The 18,084-nt window shown below is 36.5% G+C and overlaps 1 protein-coding gene across 2 annotated transcripts in view; it reads right to left on the bottom strand.

The window, feature by feature from the left end:
- LOC111043462 (nephrin) overlaps nt 1-18,084 on the bottom strand; it is a 227,446-nt gene that overhangs the window by 34,312 nt on the left and 175,050 nt on the right. For both annotated transcript variants that reach the window (XM_039425564.1, XM_039425565.1), the window contains exon 12: nt 4,200-4,447. In XM_039425564.1, coding sequence (XP_039281498.1) covers nt 4,287-4,447 — 161 coding nt within the window. In that variant the 3' untranslated portion in view covers nt 4,200-4,286. The remainder of the gene's footprint in view (nt 1-4,199; nt 4,448-18,084) is intronic.

Genomic DNA, 18,084 nt, shown 5'->3' with positions numbered 1-18,084 from the left:
AAATGCATTTATAGCGGAAAAATTGATTGTGGGCGGAGCCCCCTGGCTAGACGGATATGGCAAGCGAAGCGAGCCTGACGGCTAGTATAATATAAAAGCGAAATGGCACTGACTGACTGACTGACTGACTCACTGACTCAGTCACTCGCAGAACTAAAAATATATCGAACCAAAAACGTTGAAATTTAGTAGGTATGTTCAATTGGCCCCTAAGAAGCACACTAAGAACGGATTTGGAAAAATGTCCAAAGATACGCCCAAAATCTGCGTTTTCCAGCGTTTTTCAGCGTTTTCTCAGATTTATTGAGAACAAATGAACAGAAAATGTTCATATTTAGTACAGAAGCTCAGTTAGGGTGTAATAATGTTGTGTTAGAAGGAATTTGCAATAACACCAAAGATACGCCCAAAATCTGCGTTTTCCAGCGTTTTTCAGCGTTTTCTCAGATTTATTGAGAACAAATGAACAGAAAATGTTCATATTTAGTACAGAAGCTCAGTTAGGGTGTAATAATGTTGTGTTAGAAGGAATTTGCAATAACACCAAAGATACGCCTAAAATCTGCGTTTTTCCAGCGTTTTCAGCGCTTTCTCAGCTTTATCGAGAACAAATGAGCAGAAAATGTTCAAATTTACTACAGAAGCTCAGCTGGGGTGTAATAATGTTGCGTTAGAATGAATTTGAAATAACGCCATAGATACGCCCAAAATTAGCGTTTTTTTGCGTTTTCTCAGTTCTTTCATCAAGTAATAGACAGAAAATGTTCAAATTTGGTACAGAGGGTCTAAACATTTTGTGATGAGGTGACTTTAATATTTCATCAAAGATACGCCCAAAATCAGTGTTTTTCCAACGGTTTTCTCAGCTTTTCTGTGTTTTCTAAGTACTTTGACTTTCTGATGGAATAAAGCATGCTCAAATGAAAAATGCAGGCGAGCTAAGCGAGCACGCTGATCTCATTTCCGGACGATCCAGTCGGTGGTCAGTCGAGGGTCCAGGGGGCGGAGCACCCGGCTATACGGATATGGCGAGCGAAGCGAGTTATTATACTCCATAATTACATCAACCATATAACCACATTTATATTCTTACTCTATACTCTCTGACTGTGTTATTAGTCGTGTGATGTGAATTAAAGGGGGCGGAGCCCCCGGCTATACGGATATGGCGAGTGAAGCGAGTTATTATACTCCATAATTACATCAACCATTTAACCTTATTTATATTCTTACTCTATACTCTCTGACTGTGTTATTAGTCGTGTGATGTGATTTAAACCAATAAAATAACAATTGGTGATGATATTAATAGTGATCAGTGCTGTAGACTGCAGATTCATAGAATCAGTGAGATAGCACATTAGTTTCGGTTGTTACACCATTTGCAATCTCAAACAAACTTCTCATTCCTGGAATTTGTCCTGATGTAAACAATAATAATTCAAGTTTGACAGGTAATTTAAATACTGTATACACAGATGTTGAACAATGATGTTTCATGATGAAATTATAACATATAGGCATAACATAACATGATGTATCTGAGACTAACCGAGCACGAATACATTTATAAAATGCGGAACTCTCGAAAAATAAACCTTCCAACTATATTCAATTTCGTGTTAATTTTCATTATCGAAGGCAATTACTCATTTCTCACAAAAAAACTGCAACAGAATCATACTTCCACTTACAAATGTATTGTGCGTTGTAGTGGAAGTGATGTTATATGGTAAATATACACATTAGTGATTTAATAGAACCTGTTCCTATTGTTCTTTTTAAATTTCCACTCTCAAGTCCGGTTGCACAAAAGCCTGTTGAAGTTGAACCGTGATCAATTGCCAATCAGAAGAGACTTCTTTACTGAGAAACCATCTCCGATTGGTTCTCATGTCATTCAATCATGATTAAAATTTAACAGACTTCTGTGCAACAGGGCATAACATTCAAGATTCCTTCACAAACTGCGGCTATAAATTTTATTATCAATAGGAATTTATATTAAAAAATTTTTATACATTTACAAAATGCGGAACTCTCGAAAAAAACACCCAACTATATTCAATTTTCATTATCGAAGGTAATTATTCATTTTCTTCACAAAAACTTCAACAAAATCATACTTCCACTTGAAAATTTGAATAAAATTAAGAATCCAATTTTACAAAATACATAACTCTCGAAATACACATAACAACTGAATCCAAATTTGTGTAGTGATTTCATAATCTTAAGCACCGCACACACACATCGATTTTTGTTCGTAAGATATTTTGCCGTCCTTATGAATTCTATCAGATCAAACAGTACTTGACAAACATCATATGTTTGAAATCATTTGTTTAATCTAATGGGATTTATAAAGACGGCAAAATACCGTACGAACAAAAATCTACGTATTTGTGAGAGGCTTAAGGCTATAGTTTGTGTAAGTTGAGACTTGGCCCTCCATCTGAAGAAATTACAGGGTTGCCAAATCGTGTGAAATTTCAGCTGACTCAAATTCTCAATTCAACGTCAGAAAGGATGTAGAATATCATTCCCGATATCCTAGTAGTACTAGAAATGCTTCAGAGTTGAAGGATTGAAAGGAAATTTAACTTTTATGATAAAATTGGAAACATCGCGAAGATTTGTTTTTCTTTTGAATATCACTTCTCTCAGAATCATGGAGCGTTGTAATGCGTAATAAATATTTTATCAGATTAACAGGGAGAATGTCTCCTTTCTATTGGTGTCTAGATCCGACTTATAGTTATTTTTTTAATTAATGATTATGTTCGTCAATGTGGAGACATTTCGAGCAGAAAACATGACATTTTCGACATGCTAGAAACTTTTTTGTTTCGAGAAAGCGTTGGTGGTGAAAGCGAGAAAGTTTCTCATAAATAATTAAAATTAATCTTCCAATTGTCAAACGTACTCTGAAGAGCGTATTTTACACACACTATAGTCACACACAAATCGATTTTTGTTCGTACTATATTTTTGCCGTTCTTATCAATTCCCTATCTTATCATTCCGTTCTTATCATTAAATGCCCTATTGTTGTTATATAATATCTTAAATCATAACGTCCATTTACCATATTTTATCAGCCTAATTAATTTCAGTGTACCATATGCAAGACCTAGAAGGAATATATTGTTTGAGATTCCCTTTGCTAGAACAAACCATCATTACAACTCATTTCTTCATAAAACCTTACGACTGTTTAATAGCTTGAATGAACACATTGATCCTTTTTCGAACTCATTCAATGAATATAAGAAACATTGTGAACTGAATCTATCATAAGACGCTCGTTTTTGAGATGATTTGTTTTGTAAACTCTGGCTGGAACTCTCCTAGTTTAAGACTTTTCTTTTTCTGTTTACTTAGCTTTTTTTTATTAGTTATTATTTTCTGTCCTGTAATCTTTAAATAGTTTTTTTTTAATTGTATTTTCCTCTAGAATCTTTGGGAAGGATTGTTTTACCTTCTTTCTTTTCACATTTTTCTTCATAATAATGAAATTAATTTGATTATTCTGAGTAAAGCTTTTTGCTTTTTTTTACATTTTTCTTTATATGAATGTAATTAATTTGATTATTTGAACTGTGTAAATGCTTTTTGCTTTCTTTTCTTTATTTTCTATATTTTAAAATGTATATAAGTTAAATTGTTGTTTCATTTAATTATGTAAATAAGGCTCTTTATGGATCTCTGTGAGCCTTTGTATGTAAAGAAAATGAATAAATAAATAAATAAATAAATAAATAAATTCTATTAGATTAAGCAGATGGTTTTGTCGAGTTCCGTTTATTCTTATAGAATCTATAATGATGGCAAAATACCGTACGAACAAAATTTTATGTGTGTGTGAGAGGCTTAAGGCAACTATCCATTAATCTCTAAAAACTGCAAAAATAATACTTCCACTTACAAATTTGAAGAAAATATGAAATCCATTTACAGAATAGGTGACTCTCAAAATACACATTTCAAAAGGTTGTTGTGATAAAATATTTCAAAAAAGGGTACTGAGATTTTTATTCTCTTTATATTCATACACATTTCAACTATATTTAAATGTGTGTGGTGATTTCACTATTAAAGGCAATCACTCATTATTTTTCAACTGAACACCGCAAAAAGCATACTACCAATTGGAAATTGAAAAAAAAATAATAATTGATCTATTAACTCTCACTCACCGTTTCGGGAAGGTATGATGTCGGGGTCGTTTCCAAATATCTCCTCCTCTTCACCCTCCGACGACAATCGGTTGGCACTCTTCTTTGCTAGGGGGGCGGAGGAGGAGGGGGAGGAGCAGGAGGAGGAGAAGAGGCCTCTCTACTCCTCAAGTAGACGGCAAGTGCGACCACGAACAAAGCTATGATGAGCGCCGCCACTACGCCGAACAGGACTCCAAGGAGGGGCGTCAATTTCAGGGTCACAGCCGCTGAAACAATCACAACTCACTATTATTATTTCATTAAAACTTCAAACTATAGAGAAGTACAGGTTATAATGGCAGTATTTGATTAACATTGGTGTTGCTATCTCTGCCGATTCTCTGCCTTGCTACTTGCCTTCTTTAGAGGATAGCTGATACCCGCATATCTGATAGAATCCTATAATATCAAGCGAACAATATTTTTGTATATGGTTATCTGGTTATCTGGATATCCGGATATCTGGATATATGGATATCCGGTTATCTGGTTATCTGGTTATGTATGTCCAACGGATCTCGAAAACGGCTCTAACGATTTTCAGGAAATTTGGAACACAGTAGGTTTATGATATAAAATTTCGATTGCACTAGGTCTCATCCCTGGGAAAACTCGCTGGAGGACATGAAAAGGATAATAATTATACATCCTTGGAAAACAGATGATAATTTCGTCGTCTGTCGATAGCAGAAGATGTGAGTGCCTGTGTGGAAGACAGAATTATGTTCCGCTGTTCAACTATTTTTAATCAATCAGCTTATTCACGAGAAATATTATCTAGAAATTTCAATCGACTTGATCAAAATAATTCGATTTGTTGACATGACATGGTATATCATTCTTAATTAGAGTATTATAATAATTTTCAAAGTTAATCATTATTTCACAGTTTTAAGTGATCAGTGAGTGTTATTTAGTCATTCAATTTGGTTTGTAAACAATCTAAATTGGAACTTTTCTGTTATCAAATGTTTGGACTGAAAATTGGACCTGAATTCAAGTGTATGGAGCATAACCTACTTCTTGGACTCTTTATAGTGTATAAATCAAAATTCGGGGAAAACAGTTTTGGGCTGTGCCTGTTAGTCCTTCCCCAATCATTTTAAAGAATTGTGTTCTGTTTATCAAAAAATGAATAATGAAGCTCGGTGTCCCGATATTTATTGTGGACTAGCCGTCAGGCTCGCTGCGCTCGCCATATCCGTCGGGCCAGGGGGCTCCGCCCCCTGGTCCCCCGACTGGATCGTCCAGGGATGAGATCAGCAGGCTCGCTTCGCTCGCCTGCATTTTTCATTTGAGCATTATTATCATATGTTAGGACAATCCAGTCGGGGGTCCAGACTAAACGTCTGGCTAAACGGATATGGCGAGCGAAGCGAGCCTGACGGCTAATAATATAATATTCCCAGGATTGAAGTAGCAGTGCCCAATCAATTTTTCCGCGATTAGTTACCTATGTTTTCAAAACATATGAGCTAAATTCGAGACTCACAGTATCAGAATATTTTACAATTCAGAACAATAAGAATATATTTGTCATAGTCATTCAATTTCAGCTGTTTTACATCCATGAAATCAAGCCGGTAAACAGCTGATTGTAGAACGAATAAACAAAAGATTCTCATTACAGCATACTATACTGTAATAAAATCATATGTTTTCTTTACAGTCGAGTATGTTTCCTAGTTCCGAGTTTGGAACAGCAAAACTGCCGCCTTTTAGCGCTCCAGATGGATGTTTTGTCAACTACAATCAAGAAATTCCTTTTTCCCACAGTTACGTTGAAAAGTGGCCATTGCTGCACTGATTACAGAACGCAAAGAATCACTTTTCTGCTCTAGTGCGGGAAAAATTTTTCTGCACTCCAGATTTGCAACATGGCAACGCAAAATACTTAGTAGGTTATATGGAGCAACAGTGCAGCAAAATCAAAATGAAGTTGGTAACAGTGACTGCTGTGGCTGCTATAGTGAGCAGAGGTGCAACGAAGCACAATGCGCTAATTATTACATTATATATTATAACCAAGGACAACGAGGACTTTAGGATTTTAGGATTAAGGTTTTTATCAATAATAAAATTACACAGAAAAACATTTGATGGATTTCAGGCAATTTTATCCATAATTACCCACTTTTCATATTCAATGGTAACTGTAGGAAAAACTTAATGTGAAATACGTGCGCAAAGTTCCTCTGCTGCACTCAAGAAACCATTCCGCCCTCGCCTACGGCTCGGGCGTAAACGTTTCTTTCGGTGCAGCAAACTGTCACTTTGCGCACTAGTTGCACAAATAACTAATTCGAAACTTGTAAACTAGGTTATGTTTATAGAATGCATTTAGTAATGTCAGCACTAGAAGATAATGTTTTCTGTTTCTTAATGATTCTTTTCTAGATTATTATGACAAAAAAAGTGTAAGTTACTTGGACGTGAATGTCTTTTGCGGTGCTCGAATGAAATTCTAGTCTCGGCTAACGCCTCGACTAGAAACATCATTCTCGCCTGCAAAACGGCCCTTCCCGTCCTTGTGACTTAGGATACTATTTCCATTCCTTATTGGGGATCACAAATGAACAAGGAAAATCGCATTGAGGTGTGGCATTAACGATTGTTAGACAGTAGAGCCAGCTTCAAGCCGCAAAACGAATTAGTATTTTCAGAAGGAGATACGCGGGCCTTCCGAAAGTCGAGCAGCTTCATTAATAAAATGGAAAAGAGTGAATAATTTCGTCGCATCAGTCTCATCCTGGGCGCAAAAATGAACCCTTTTCATTCTCCTTTCTCTCTTATTCATTTTCTCCTTCGTTACCTCTTAGTCCTCCTCCTACTAATTTTTCCTCTCCTTCTCTTTCTAAACCTACATTTTCTGTATCACCATCTTCTACTAGTCTACCTTTTCCTCCTCCTCCACCTCCTCCGTCTTCTCTTCCTTCTTCTCTTCCTTCTTCTCTTCCTTCTTCTACTCCTCCTCCTTCTCCTCTCCCACTTCATACTCCTTTACATCATTCTCTTTCTCTACTCCTCTTACTCCTTTTCTACTTTTCCCTCTTAATCCGTCACCTACTCCTCCATCTCCTCCTCTGGCTTCTCATCCTTCACCTTCTCCTGGTCCTACTCCTCCTCCTCTTCCTCCTTCTCTTCCACCTCCTCCTCTCCCTTATTCTATATCTCAACATCATCTTTTTTCACTTCTGTTTCTCCTTCTTCTTTCTTATCTCTTCCTCTTTCTAATCCATGTCATCCTCTTCCTCTTCCCACATCTTCAGTCCCTATTCTACTCCTCCTCTTACTCCCCCTTGTTCCTCCTTCTCTTCCTCCTCCTCCTCCTTCTCCTCCTCGTCCTCCTCCTCCCCTTTATCTTCCATTCCATCATTCCCTCCTATTCCAACTTCACCCCCTACATCTTCTCATCCACCACTCCATCTTTCTCCCACTCACGGTTATTACTACATTTTTCATATCTCCCTTCTCTCTCCCCTAGAACCCAAAGCAGGTGGTTCAATTTCCATCCCAGTCAGAAGATTGTATACGTAATAGCCTACCGCCATAGAGCCTCAGAATAATTTGTTAATATTTCGTTGATAAGAGAACCAAACGAACGGTGGCTGATATTTTATGTACATGATCTCCAAAACTTGATGTTGGTAAGTCATATTTTAATCCTACAGTGCATAGGAAACTTATTATTACTGATTAATCTGCCTCAATATAATTACAAGTAGGCTCTTTATTTCAGATTCTCTGTACATTATCAGTTTTACAATTTATAACTTATAGACCCGGTTGCTCAAGAGCCGGTTAAATTATAACCGTGTTCAACTTCACGAGAACCAATCAGAGAAGGCGTTTTTGAAAAGAGGCTTCTCTAACTGGTTCTCGTGGGATTAATCACGGTTAAAATTTAACCGGCTTTTGTGCAACCGGCACATAATCAAGTAAACATACATATATTTTTTAAAGCATAGTTTACCCACTTCCATTTTTAGGGCTACAGAAGTATTAAAACATGATAGAATATATTATAAAGTATTTTTTTATATGATAACAAAACAACAGCTAGTTCCAACTCTTCAAGAGCTACTTTCAAATGTAAATCACAGTCACATCAACATTTATTTTATTACAACAGAACTAGTTTCAACTCTTCAAGAGCTATATTCAAGTGTAAATCACAGTCACATCAACATTTATTTTATTACAACACAACTGGTTTCAACTCTTCAAGAGCTATTTTCAAGTGTAAATCACAGTCACATCAACATTTATCTTATTACAACGAAACTGGTTTCAACTCTTCAGAGCTATTTTCAAGTGTAAATCACAGTCACATCAACATTTATTTTATTACAACGAAACTGGATTCAACTCTTCAGAGCTATTTTCAAGTGTAAATCACAGTCACATCAACAATTATCTTATTACAACGAAACTGGTTTCAACTCTTCAGAGCTATTTTCAAGTGTAAATCACAGTCACATCAACATTTATCTTATTACAACGAAACTGGTTTCAACTCTTCAGAGCCATTTTCAAGTGTAAATCACAGTCACATCAACATTTATCTTATTACAACGAAACTGGTTTCAACTCTTCAGAGCCATTTTCAAGTGTAAATCACAGTCACATCAACATTTATCTTATTACAACGAAACTGGTGTCAACTCTTCAGAGCTATTTTCATGTGTAAATCACAGTCACATCAACATTTATCTTATTACAACGAAACTGGTTTCAACTCTTCAAGAGCTATTTTCTAGGGTGAATCACAGTCACATTAACATTCATTTCATTACAACACAACTAGTTTCAACTCTTCATAAGCCATTTTCAAGTGTGAAATTTATTTTCATGTTTACACTTGAAAATGGTTCTTGAAATAGTTGTAATGTGATAAAATAGATCGGTACCTGATGCTATATTCCATTGTGTTCCATCAAAACTGAATGAGTTTCTACTACAGGGCATACAACGACTATGTATCAGTGGATTCTAGGTTCTTGGTTGTTGATCTCTGAAAATTTATTCCAGAATTCACGAATCATGTATTTAAGACTGACAGGTGACCCGTGCTCTGCAAGGGTCAAATTAAAAACTTGACAAACTGAAAGCATGACCTACTGAAATCTTGAAGAATTTAAAATAGTCCTATAACCATCCTTGTTAAATTGAGAATCAATATGCAAAATTTCTAGTTAATCAGTCCAGTAGATCATTCGTGAATTTCCTATCCCGTACGTGTATAAGCCAATTTTCTCCTTTATTATTATTATTATTATTATTATTATTATTATCGATTATTATTATTATATTTTGAATATGATCATATTCCCCTAACCTAGCTCCGCAGTGCAGGCTGGATGCTTGTCTGACTCGGACTAGGCGCTGAGACAGCAAATAATAACAGCGTTGGTGGGAATGCGAGCGGCCGCAGTAACATCTTCCACCCAGCAATGGTCGGCGTAGCTCCGCCTAGCGGACAGACGAAAGATCAATCCAGTCGGTTATTTGATCCCTCCAGCCAGGCTCAGCCAAGCAGCCGAGACAATAGAACAATGGAGTGGCGGTCTTATTCGCGTTCATCAGCAGTTTTCTTTCTCACGATTATTTTGATTTTTGTGTCACCTATAATAGTCAATAATAAATCCAGTCACCAGTAAAAAGTTTCCAGAAACGTGGTGTACTACCATATTAATGACTTTTCATGATGATTTTTAGTTATTTAAAAACATTGTTGAGATTCTGAGCCTTCAGGCTAAACTTGGGGTCGCTAAGAACGAATCTGCAATCAGAATTTCTCTATCACGAAAAATAACAAAAGAAAACCAGCTGTTGATCTTCCGGCAACCGTTAACAGTCATCCTGCGATGCGGCCGAAACACTTCCAAGCCAGACACCCATCTCAAATGACAACAACGCCAAGCTGTGAGAAACCATCCTACACTGAGGCGCTAGGTTTAGGGCCGGTTTCCGAGCTCGGGATTCAGCTAAGTTATAGACTTTAAGCAGCTGGAGTCAGAAAATTGGCTTTCCAAAACGTGGCGTAGTCGCAGCTTTTATAACAGTAGTCATAGTTATTATTTTCTCATTTCTATAATTGGAAACGTTTTCCCTTGACGAAATTAGATATTCTCAAATAATTCAAAATAGCTGAAACTTTACACTATTCTCTCTCTATTTTATTTTGTGTTCAATCTTCTAGTTTTTCGAAATTTGATACAAATGTGACTATGACAATGACTGCGACTACGCCCCGTTTTGGAAAGCCAATTTTCTGACTTCAGCTGTTTAAAGTCTAGGACTTAGCTAAATCCTGAGCTCGAAAACCGGCTGGGAAACTGGAAACTGGGAAACTGGACTGATTGACTTGAAATTTTGAATATTGATTCTTCCTTTCCCGAGCTCGGAAACCGGCCCTTGAAGTATTTCACGTATATTTTATAACCTCCAATAAAACTTTCTACCCATGGCAATGATATTTTCTGAGAGTAATCCATCATAATCTCCCTCCTAAGTAATGGACTCATTTATGATGATGGACTCATAAAATTCTGTGAATACATTATGCTTGAGTTGTGGAGATCGTATAAATATGAGATGCAACTTAATTATGGAGGGTAGAGAAGTAGGTCAAACACTTTACGGATGCATTACATATTCGGTTTTATCGTATATTCTCTTATAGTTAGGCTGAGTTATTCCAATAGTTTATGCCGATTTATGACTAAATTCAAACGTTATAGAATATTTCAAACTAAATGAATTTATAGTGATTATTATGAACGATAATGGTGTTTATTATGAACCTGTTCATTTTGAACTTTTCAATCAACACATAGTTACACTGAGTATATCTCTTTTCTGTATAGGGCTACTCTTATAGAAATAGAAAGAAAAAGAAAAATCAAAAATCTTAGTACCTTTTTTGAAATATTTAATCACAACATGTTTCAACATTGATGCCATTTTCAAGTGGTATGAAATAAATAAATAAATACTGCTAGAAGAATCTTATTTTTCTTCTATCAAAAATAAGATTCTTCTAGCAGTATTTATTTATTTGTTTCATATCACTTGAAAATGGCATCAATGTCCGAAACATGTTGTGATTAAATATTTCAAAAAGGGTACTAAGTTTTTTGATTTTCATTTTCCTTTCTATTTTTACACTGAGTAATAAAATTACAATGAGTAATAAAATCCCATGGACCTATGAACCTAATATCCCTAATTATGAACCTATTTATACTTTCAACACAATCATGTTTATGTTTATGTTTATATTTTGAAGGGACGGATTCAAAGATCCAAAAGTTCAATGAACCCCACACGTCAACCGAAGCTTATTGTGTGTCCCAAAAGTATGTTAGTTAGGCAAACCAACTCCCGTGTCCTTTACAAGGTCCAGGAGTTTTTTCCCTATACCAACATCCCATTCCTCACCTGGTTGCTTGCAGCCAAAAAGAGCCCTTCTACTAGCCCCTAGTCTTTCGCAATCCAGATGCTTGGCAGTCTCTTCAGATTGATCACAAAGCCTACACATCTGGCTTTCATTTCTGAGTCCAATTGTGTGGTGATGCTTCCTGAAGTGGCCATGTCCAGTTATCAGGGCAATCACCTGCTTGACCTGACCTCTACCCAGACTCACCAGCCACCTGGTGAACCGAGGGCTTGCGTCTGTTTGCAGCCTTTTGCCAAGTGCTTGACCAGGGTGACCCAGCCATTGCTGGACCATTTACTCATTGTGTGGAAGGCAGTTGTTTTACATAAAGTGATATTTTCTATTTGCTTATGCTATTTTACGATCTATTCCTAACAAATTAGGGGGGGTTGTAGCTCTTTTCCTCTCTATTGCTATTATTATAACTTTACCATTTATTATGCAACAGCCATAGTCAACACATAGTTTCACAATGTGGTATAGGGCCCTATATTCATGTAAGAAGCTAATCACATCGATTCCAATTTCTGAAATCGTATATCATATCAATCTTCAATGAATCTCGTATAAACGTGATCCTTATTGAATTAACTCTTATGAATTTTTTCTCAACGATTTACAATTTGTAATGTCGAAGATTTTCAATAATTAAACTCCTCTGGAAAAGTTGTCATTGTTTGGAGAAATCATTATTGTAGAAATCAATGTTAAAGGGAATTGGTATATGAACGAACTGTTTTATATATATATATATATATATATATATATATATTATATATATATATATATATACATTTTTTTTTCTATTGGTCAATACTAATTAGTCTAAAGACTAATGAGCTAATTTTTTCTATTCTAAATTACTACTTGAAAAATTTAACAGTGAATTTCTCATTAGGAACTCTTACTGCTATTGTTTAATTAATATGTACACTTATCGACTGCACTATAGAAGCTAGATTCACTCAATCACTGCTCTGCTCTTTCACTGGACACTACTTGAACAAGCACTATACTAGTTCAAACGGTTTCCTCCTTTTGAGCCTCCGCACGAACCCCCCATTGTCTAGCAGCTGGATCGCCTCGACGTTGTCATGTTGGTGCAGTCGCCCCTCGTGCCTCTCCGCATGCCTCTGGATCTCGGTGGACACCAGGTCGACGTGCAGGTCTCTATGAAGATCGCTGTTCCTGACACACCAAGGAGCATCCACAATGTTCCTTAGCACTTTGTAACTGTTATATGATTATTATATTAGCAGATGATAGAAATAAAATGGAGAAATTAAAGTTAGATTTTTATTTTACTTCAATTCGAGAGTAGCCCTAACGATAAAAGACAATTTGATCGCAACTGATAATACGAACTGTTGAAATATTAGTATTTGAACAAATTAAACTAGAAAGGTCAGCTCCTATTTCCTACCGGCGAGCTTGGAAGAATTCAGGTTACAGTGCTAGACCTTTCCCGGAAAGTAGGAGCTATTTGATATTGCCATTCCACAGGCAAAAATTGAAGGAAAAATACCGGAAAGTTATTTAGATCAATTCTTGATATCATAATAATATGTAGGTATTTGAAGTCCTGAATGTACTTTGTTCTTGAAAATATTTCAAATTTAAACTATTAGAAATTAAATATCAGATGACGAAAGATGTTTCAAGGTAATCTGATAACAAATCTGCAATTATACTGCAATCTCAGGTTATTTGCATCCTATTTCAAGACAGAAGACTTTGATACTCTTGATGATCTCATGAAAAACTGGTTCACTGCTTGATTCACTCTAATAATATATGATTTTCCAATAGCAATGAAGCAATGAAGCAAATAACTCCTCATTCACAATAATATAGTATTGCTTTCACAGTACACTACTGCGAATTTACTGAGCCAGTAAACTATGTACTGTACTAAGAATTTCCCAAGGATTACAGAAGAGAAAATTAATGTGAAAAACTAGCACTTCGATCTAGGAACACCTCACTTCCATTCTATTGGTGGGTTGTCAGCTGAGTCATTCACAACGTCGACCAATCACGTACGAGTACACTTCAGGTGCCCAGTACAAGTCCATGCCCACAACGCGTTCCTATTGGCTGATGTCGTTACATCACCAAGTAGACGCCATTTCAAATGAATGATACGATTCTGTTGATCCCAGTTAGTAATATTATCAGCTCAATAGGAAATTGACGTTGGACTCCCAATTATTCGAGAAATTGAGTGAGATATTGATAAGCTGTCTTCAGAAGTATAAATTTCAAATATAGTATATTTTATTTATTTATTTATGAAAGCATGGAATGAAAAAATACATATCTCGTATCAAAGAGATATTGTTGTTAACCAGTTGACATGTCACCAATTGAATGAATGTTGCTCAAATTATTTGTATTGTGACAATCGATAAATAAATAAATGTAACTGGACAAGGGAATAAATTATGACCATGAATATATTTTGACGGGAGAGTTTATTTTATAGTGAGAAATGAAATTGAACGATAAGAAATTATTGTTTGAATCAGAATTCTCCAGAAAGTAGTGTGAGGTAATCAGTTGCACAAAAGCCGGTTCAATTTTAATCGTGATTAATTCCACGAGAATCAATGAGAGAAACCATAGGTCTTATCAAAAAGGTCTTCGCGTAACTAACGTAATTGCTATCTCTCCTAATTCTTAATAAGAAACATTCTCTCCTAAGAGAACAAGTCACATCAAATTAGTATCTTGGTTATTGCAATGCGAAAGTTCTATGGGAAACGAAAGTTTATTCTCGGAAATAATCCAGACGAGAAAATTACATTCATGACAGGCAGCATCACTTTCAAGTTGTGACTTGCAGATCATCCGACTGCTTGAACTTTAAAACTTTCACAAAACTAATTTTCATCCAAATTTCAATGTAATTTATCACTTAGGGCAATTTTCTCGTAGGAATAAGGCCACTTTCCGAATTCTCATTAAACGGATGAAAGTCGTGATGAGCGCAATTAAAGTAAATCACTCTCTCCAACAATTTGCATAAAAGATTGGCTACTTTGGTGGCAGGCAAGTTAAATGCAAGTTGGGGCAAGTTGAAGGCAAGTTGAAGGCAAGTTGAAGGCAAGTTGGGGCAAGTTAGAGGCAAGTTGAAGGCAAGTTGGGGCAAGTTCGGCGCAAGTAGCTTGACAACTTTTTTGAACTGTCTGTATGTAAAATTTATGTTGAACCTAATTATTGTCCCGCCGCTTTATAAATGAACGTTTTTGGATTATATTGAACTCTGGATCTTGTATAAAATTAATGTTCCCGAGCAATAGGCCTCTACAAAAGTTGTTGCCTTTAGGCTTTGAACGAGATGAGAATTTTTGAAGAAGTCTCGTTAGGGTAGATAGGTAGGATACTCTACTTGGGAATTTAAAGTGATATTCAACGATTTGAACCTGATAAATTGGATTGTTGAATGACAATTGAAATTCAGTGAATTTTACTGTACAACATTCCTCCTATTTTATTGGGTGATGAGTGGAGATGATTTATGATTTCATATTTGGATTCATCTTTTCATAGTTCAATATTTTTTTGGAAAACTAGAACTTTTAAAAATTAAAAATGTTCATGTATAAACTTCTCAGGTGTTCAAAAACTTCTTAAAACCTTTGCCTGTCCCTTTGTGAGGCAGGAGTATTATTATCTTAGTACGTACTATATAATCATATGATAATGGAAAGCTATATTAAAAACAGCTATAACTCCCTTGTTTTCGGGTATTATTGAAAATGGGACTTACGCTTTAAAGAATTTGGGGTCGCTGAATCCAAATCCGAAATCAGAAATCTTCTATCTATATTTTTAAGGAAGTTAGACTTTGAGAAAAAGTGATGAGTCATAGGTTTGAGCAAATGTCGGCATAGTTGTTAGATCTGTCGGCTTATTCGTAAGATCCCCATGTGAAAGTACAGGAGAGCTGCAAAATATGAAATATGATCTTCCGTAATATGATATTCCAGGAGCGAGGTCTCTGCCGTGTGAAACTGGCCTAAGAGGTTGTCGTTGTCAATACCACAATATTTTTTCTTAAAAACATTAATTCACATTATAGAGCCAGGTTTCATGATAACACCTATCACATCTTCAGCTGAACTAATGTTTTTTACTTTCCTTGCCCTATTACCATAGGTAAGGAAAGTATTGCTTTCCGAAAAAATCAAGGTACCCCAATTTCTAAATTTCTATACGTTTCAAGGTCCCCTGAGTCCAAAAAAGTTGTTTTTGGGTATTGGTGTGTGTGTGTGTGTGTGTGTGTGTGTGTGTGTGTGTGTGTGTGTGTGTGTTGTGTGTGTGTGTGTGTGTGTGTGTGTGTTGTGTGTGTGTGTTGTGTGTGTGTGGTGTGTGTGTTGTGTGTGTGTGTGTGTGTGTGTGTGGTGTGTGTGTGTGTGTGTGTGTGTGGTGTGTGGTGTGTGTGTGTGGTGTGTGTGTGTGTGTGTTGTGGTGTGTGTGTGTGTGGTGTGTGTGTGTGGTGTGGTGTGTGTGTGTGTGTGTGGGTGTGTGTGTGTGTGTGTGGTGTGTGTGGTGTGTGTTGTGTGTGTGGTGTGTGTGTGTGTGTGTGTGTGTGTGTGTGTGGTGTGTGTGTGTGTGTGTGTGTGTGTGTGGTGTGTGTGTGTGTGTGTGGTGGTGTGTGTGTGTGTGTGGTGTGTGTGTGGTGTGTGTGTGTGTGTGTGTGTGTGTGTGTGTGTGTGTGTGTGTGTGTGTGTGTGTGTGTGTGTGTGTGTGTGGTGTGTGTGTGTGTGTGTGTGTGTGTGGTGTGTGTGTGTGTGTGTGTGGTGTGTGTGTGTGTGTGTGTGTGTGCGTCTGTGTACACGATATCTCATCTCCCAATTAACGGAATGACTTGAAACTTGGAACTTAAGGTCCTTACAATATAAAGATCCGACACGAACAATTTCGATCAAATGCAATTCAAGATGGCGGCTAAAATGGCAAAAATGTTGTCAAAAACAGGGTTTTTTGCTATTTTCTCGAAAACGGCTCCAACGATTTTGATTAAATCCATACCTGGAATAGGCATTGATAAACTCTATCAATTGCCACAAGTCCCATATCTGTAAAAAGTTCAGGAGCTCCGCCCCATCTATGCAAAGTTGGATTTCAAATTCCCAATTATCAGGCTTCAGATACAATTTTAACAAAAAAATTCGAGTGGAGAAGATTGAGTATAAAAATCTCTACAATTAAAGTTGAGTAACATTTTCTGCTAAAATTGAAATTAAGCTCGAAATTCGAGAAAATGTGATTATCCAATTGCAAACTGTTGGCAACTGTTGATTCTATCAAATCTCCACTATGAACAGATATCAGACCTTGTATGTCTCCAGCGTTATTGTCCTGTCACCAGCTGGCTTAGATCTTTGTTTATAAGTAGACTTGTGATGCGCGTGAACACTAGCGTCAGGTGATCAATTCTAATAACGGCAAGGGAAGTTGTGTGAGTGCGCCACACCAGATTTTTTTTTTGAATATTGGAGTTTGTTTAACGCTTTGTTAAGGTATCATTTTGGAGGTTTTAAATTTAATTTTCCATGTTATCAATAACGAAATTGCAGTTTCAAAACAAATACATTTTTAATAAATGCATTTTTAATATTCTAAAATGGCTAAACTTGAATTTGAATTTTCGATTTATCCTTATTCAATTTTCATCCAAGTTCGTCCGATCTCATCAAATTCTTCCAAAATTGTTTCAAGGGGGCGCCTTGCAATAACTTGCCTAGGGCGCCAAATATTCACCCGACGGCCTTCAATAATACACTGTATTTCAGAGACAGAGAATGCAATGATGGATTTCGAAGGCTTGAAAATCTCAATAAAGTAGGGTTGGCTTCATGGAGGGAAAATCAAGAAACACTGCTCTTCGGAGGCAGTTTAAGAGAATGGAGAGACAAAGATGAAGAATGGAAGAGTTAAATGAGGGAGAGTGTGAGAAAGAAGTGAGGAAGAGAGAGGAGAATACTCTACTTATCAGAAATCTTCTATCTATATTTTTAAGGAAGTTAGACTTTTAGAAAAAGTGATGAGTCATCCTTTGAGCAAACGTCGGCGCGTAGTTGTTAGATCTTGCCTCTGCTTGCCACGAGGGGAAAAGACGTGACAAAACGAGGTTCCTGGATAGGAGTCACCATGTGAAAGACACGATTTGACTCAATGTACTTCGACAAAAAAACGAGAACACTGTTCAGTGTTCAAGTTGCACGTCTCCTATCGTGTGAAAGAAGCCTTATTCTTTCAATTATATTAGACAAGTTGTTTGTGAACCAATTTTGAAAAGTTGAGACTCAGTTTGTGAAGAACTTCAGGCCTCTTTCACACGATAGGAGACGTGCAACTTGAACACTGAACAGTGTTCTCGTTTTTTTGTCGAAGTACATTGAGTCAAATCGTGTC

This window comes from Nilaparvata lugens, chromosome 4 (genome assembly GCF_014356525.2).
Source record: "Nilaparvata lugens isolate BPH chromosome 4, ASM1435652v1, whole genome shotgun sequence".
NCBI classification, from domain to species: domain Eukaryota; kingdom Metazoa; phylum Arthropoda; class Insecta; order Hemiptera; family Delphacidae; genus Nilaparvata; species Nilaparvata lugens.
Note: the sequence above shows the minus strand (reverse complement) of the source record. Positions and strands in the feature narration are given on the sequence as shown.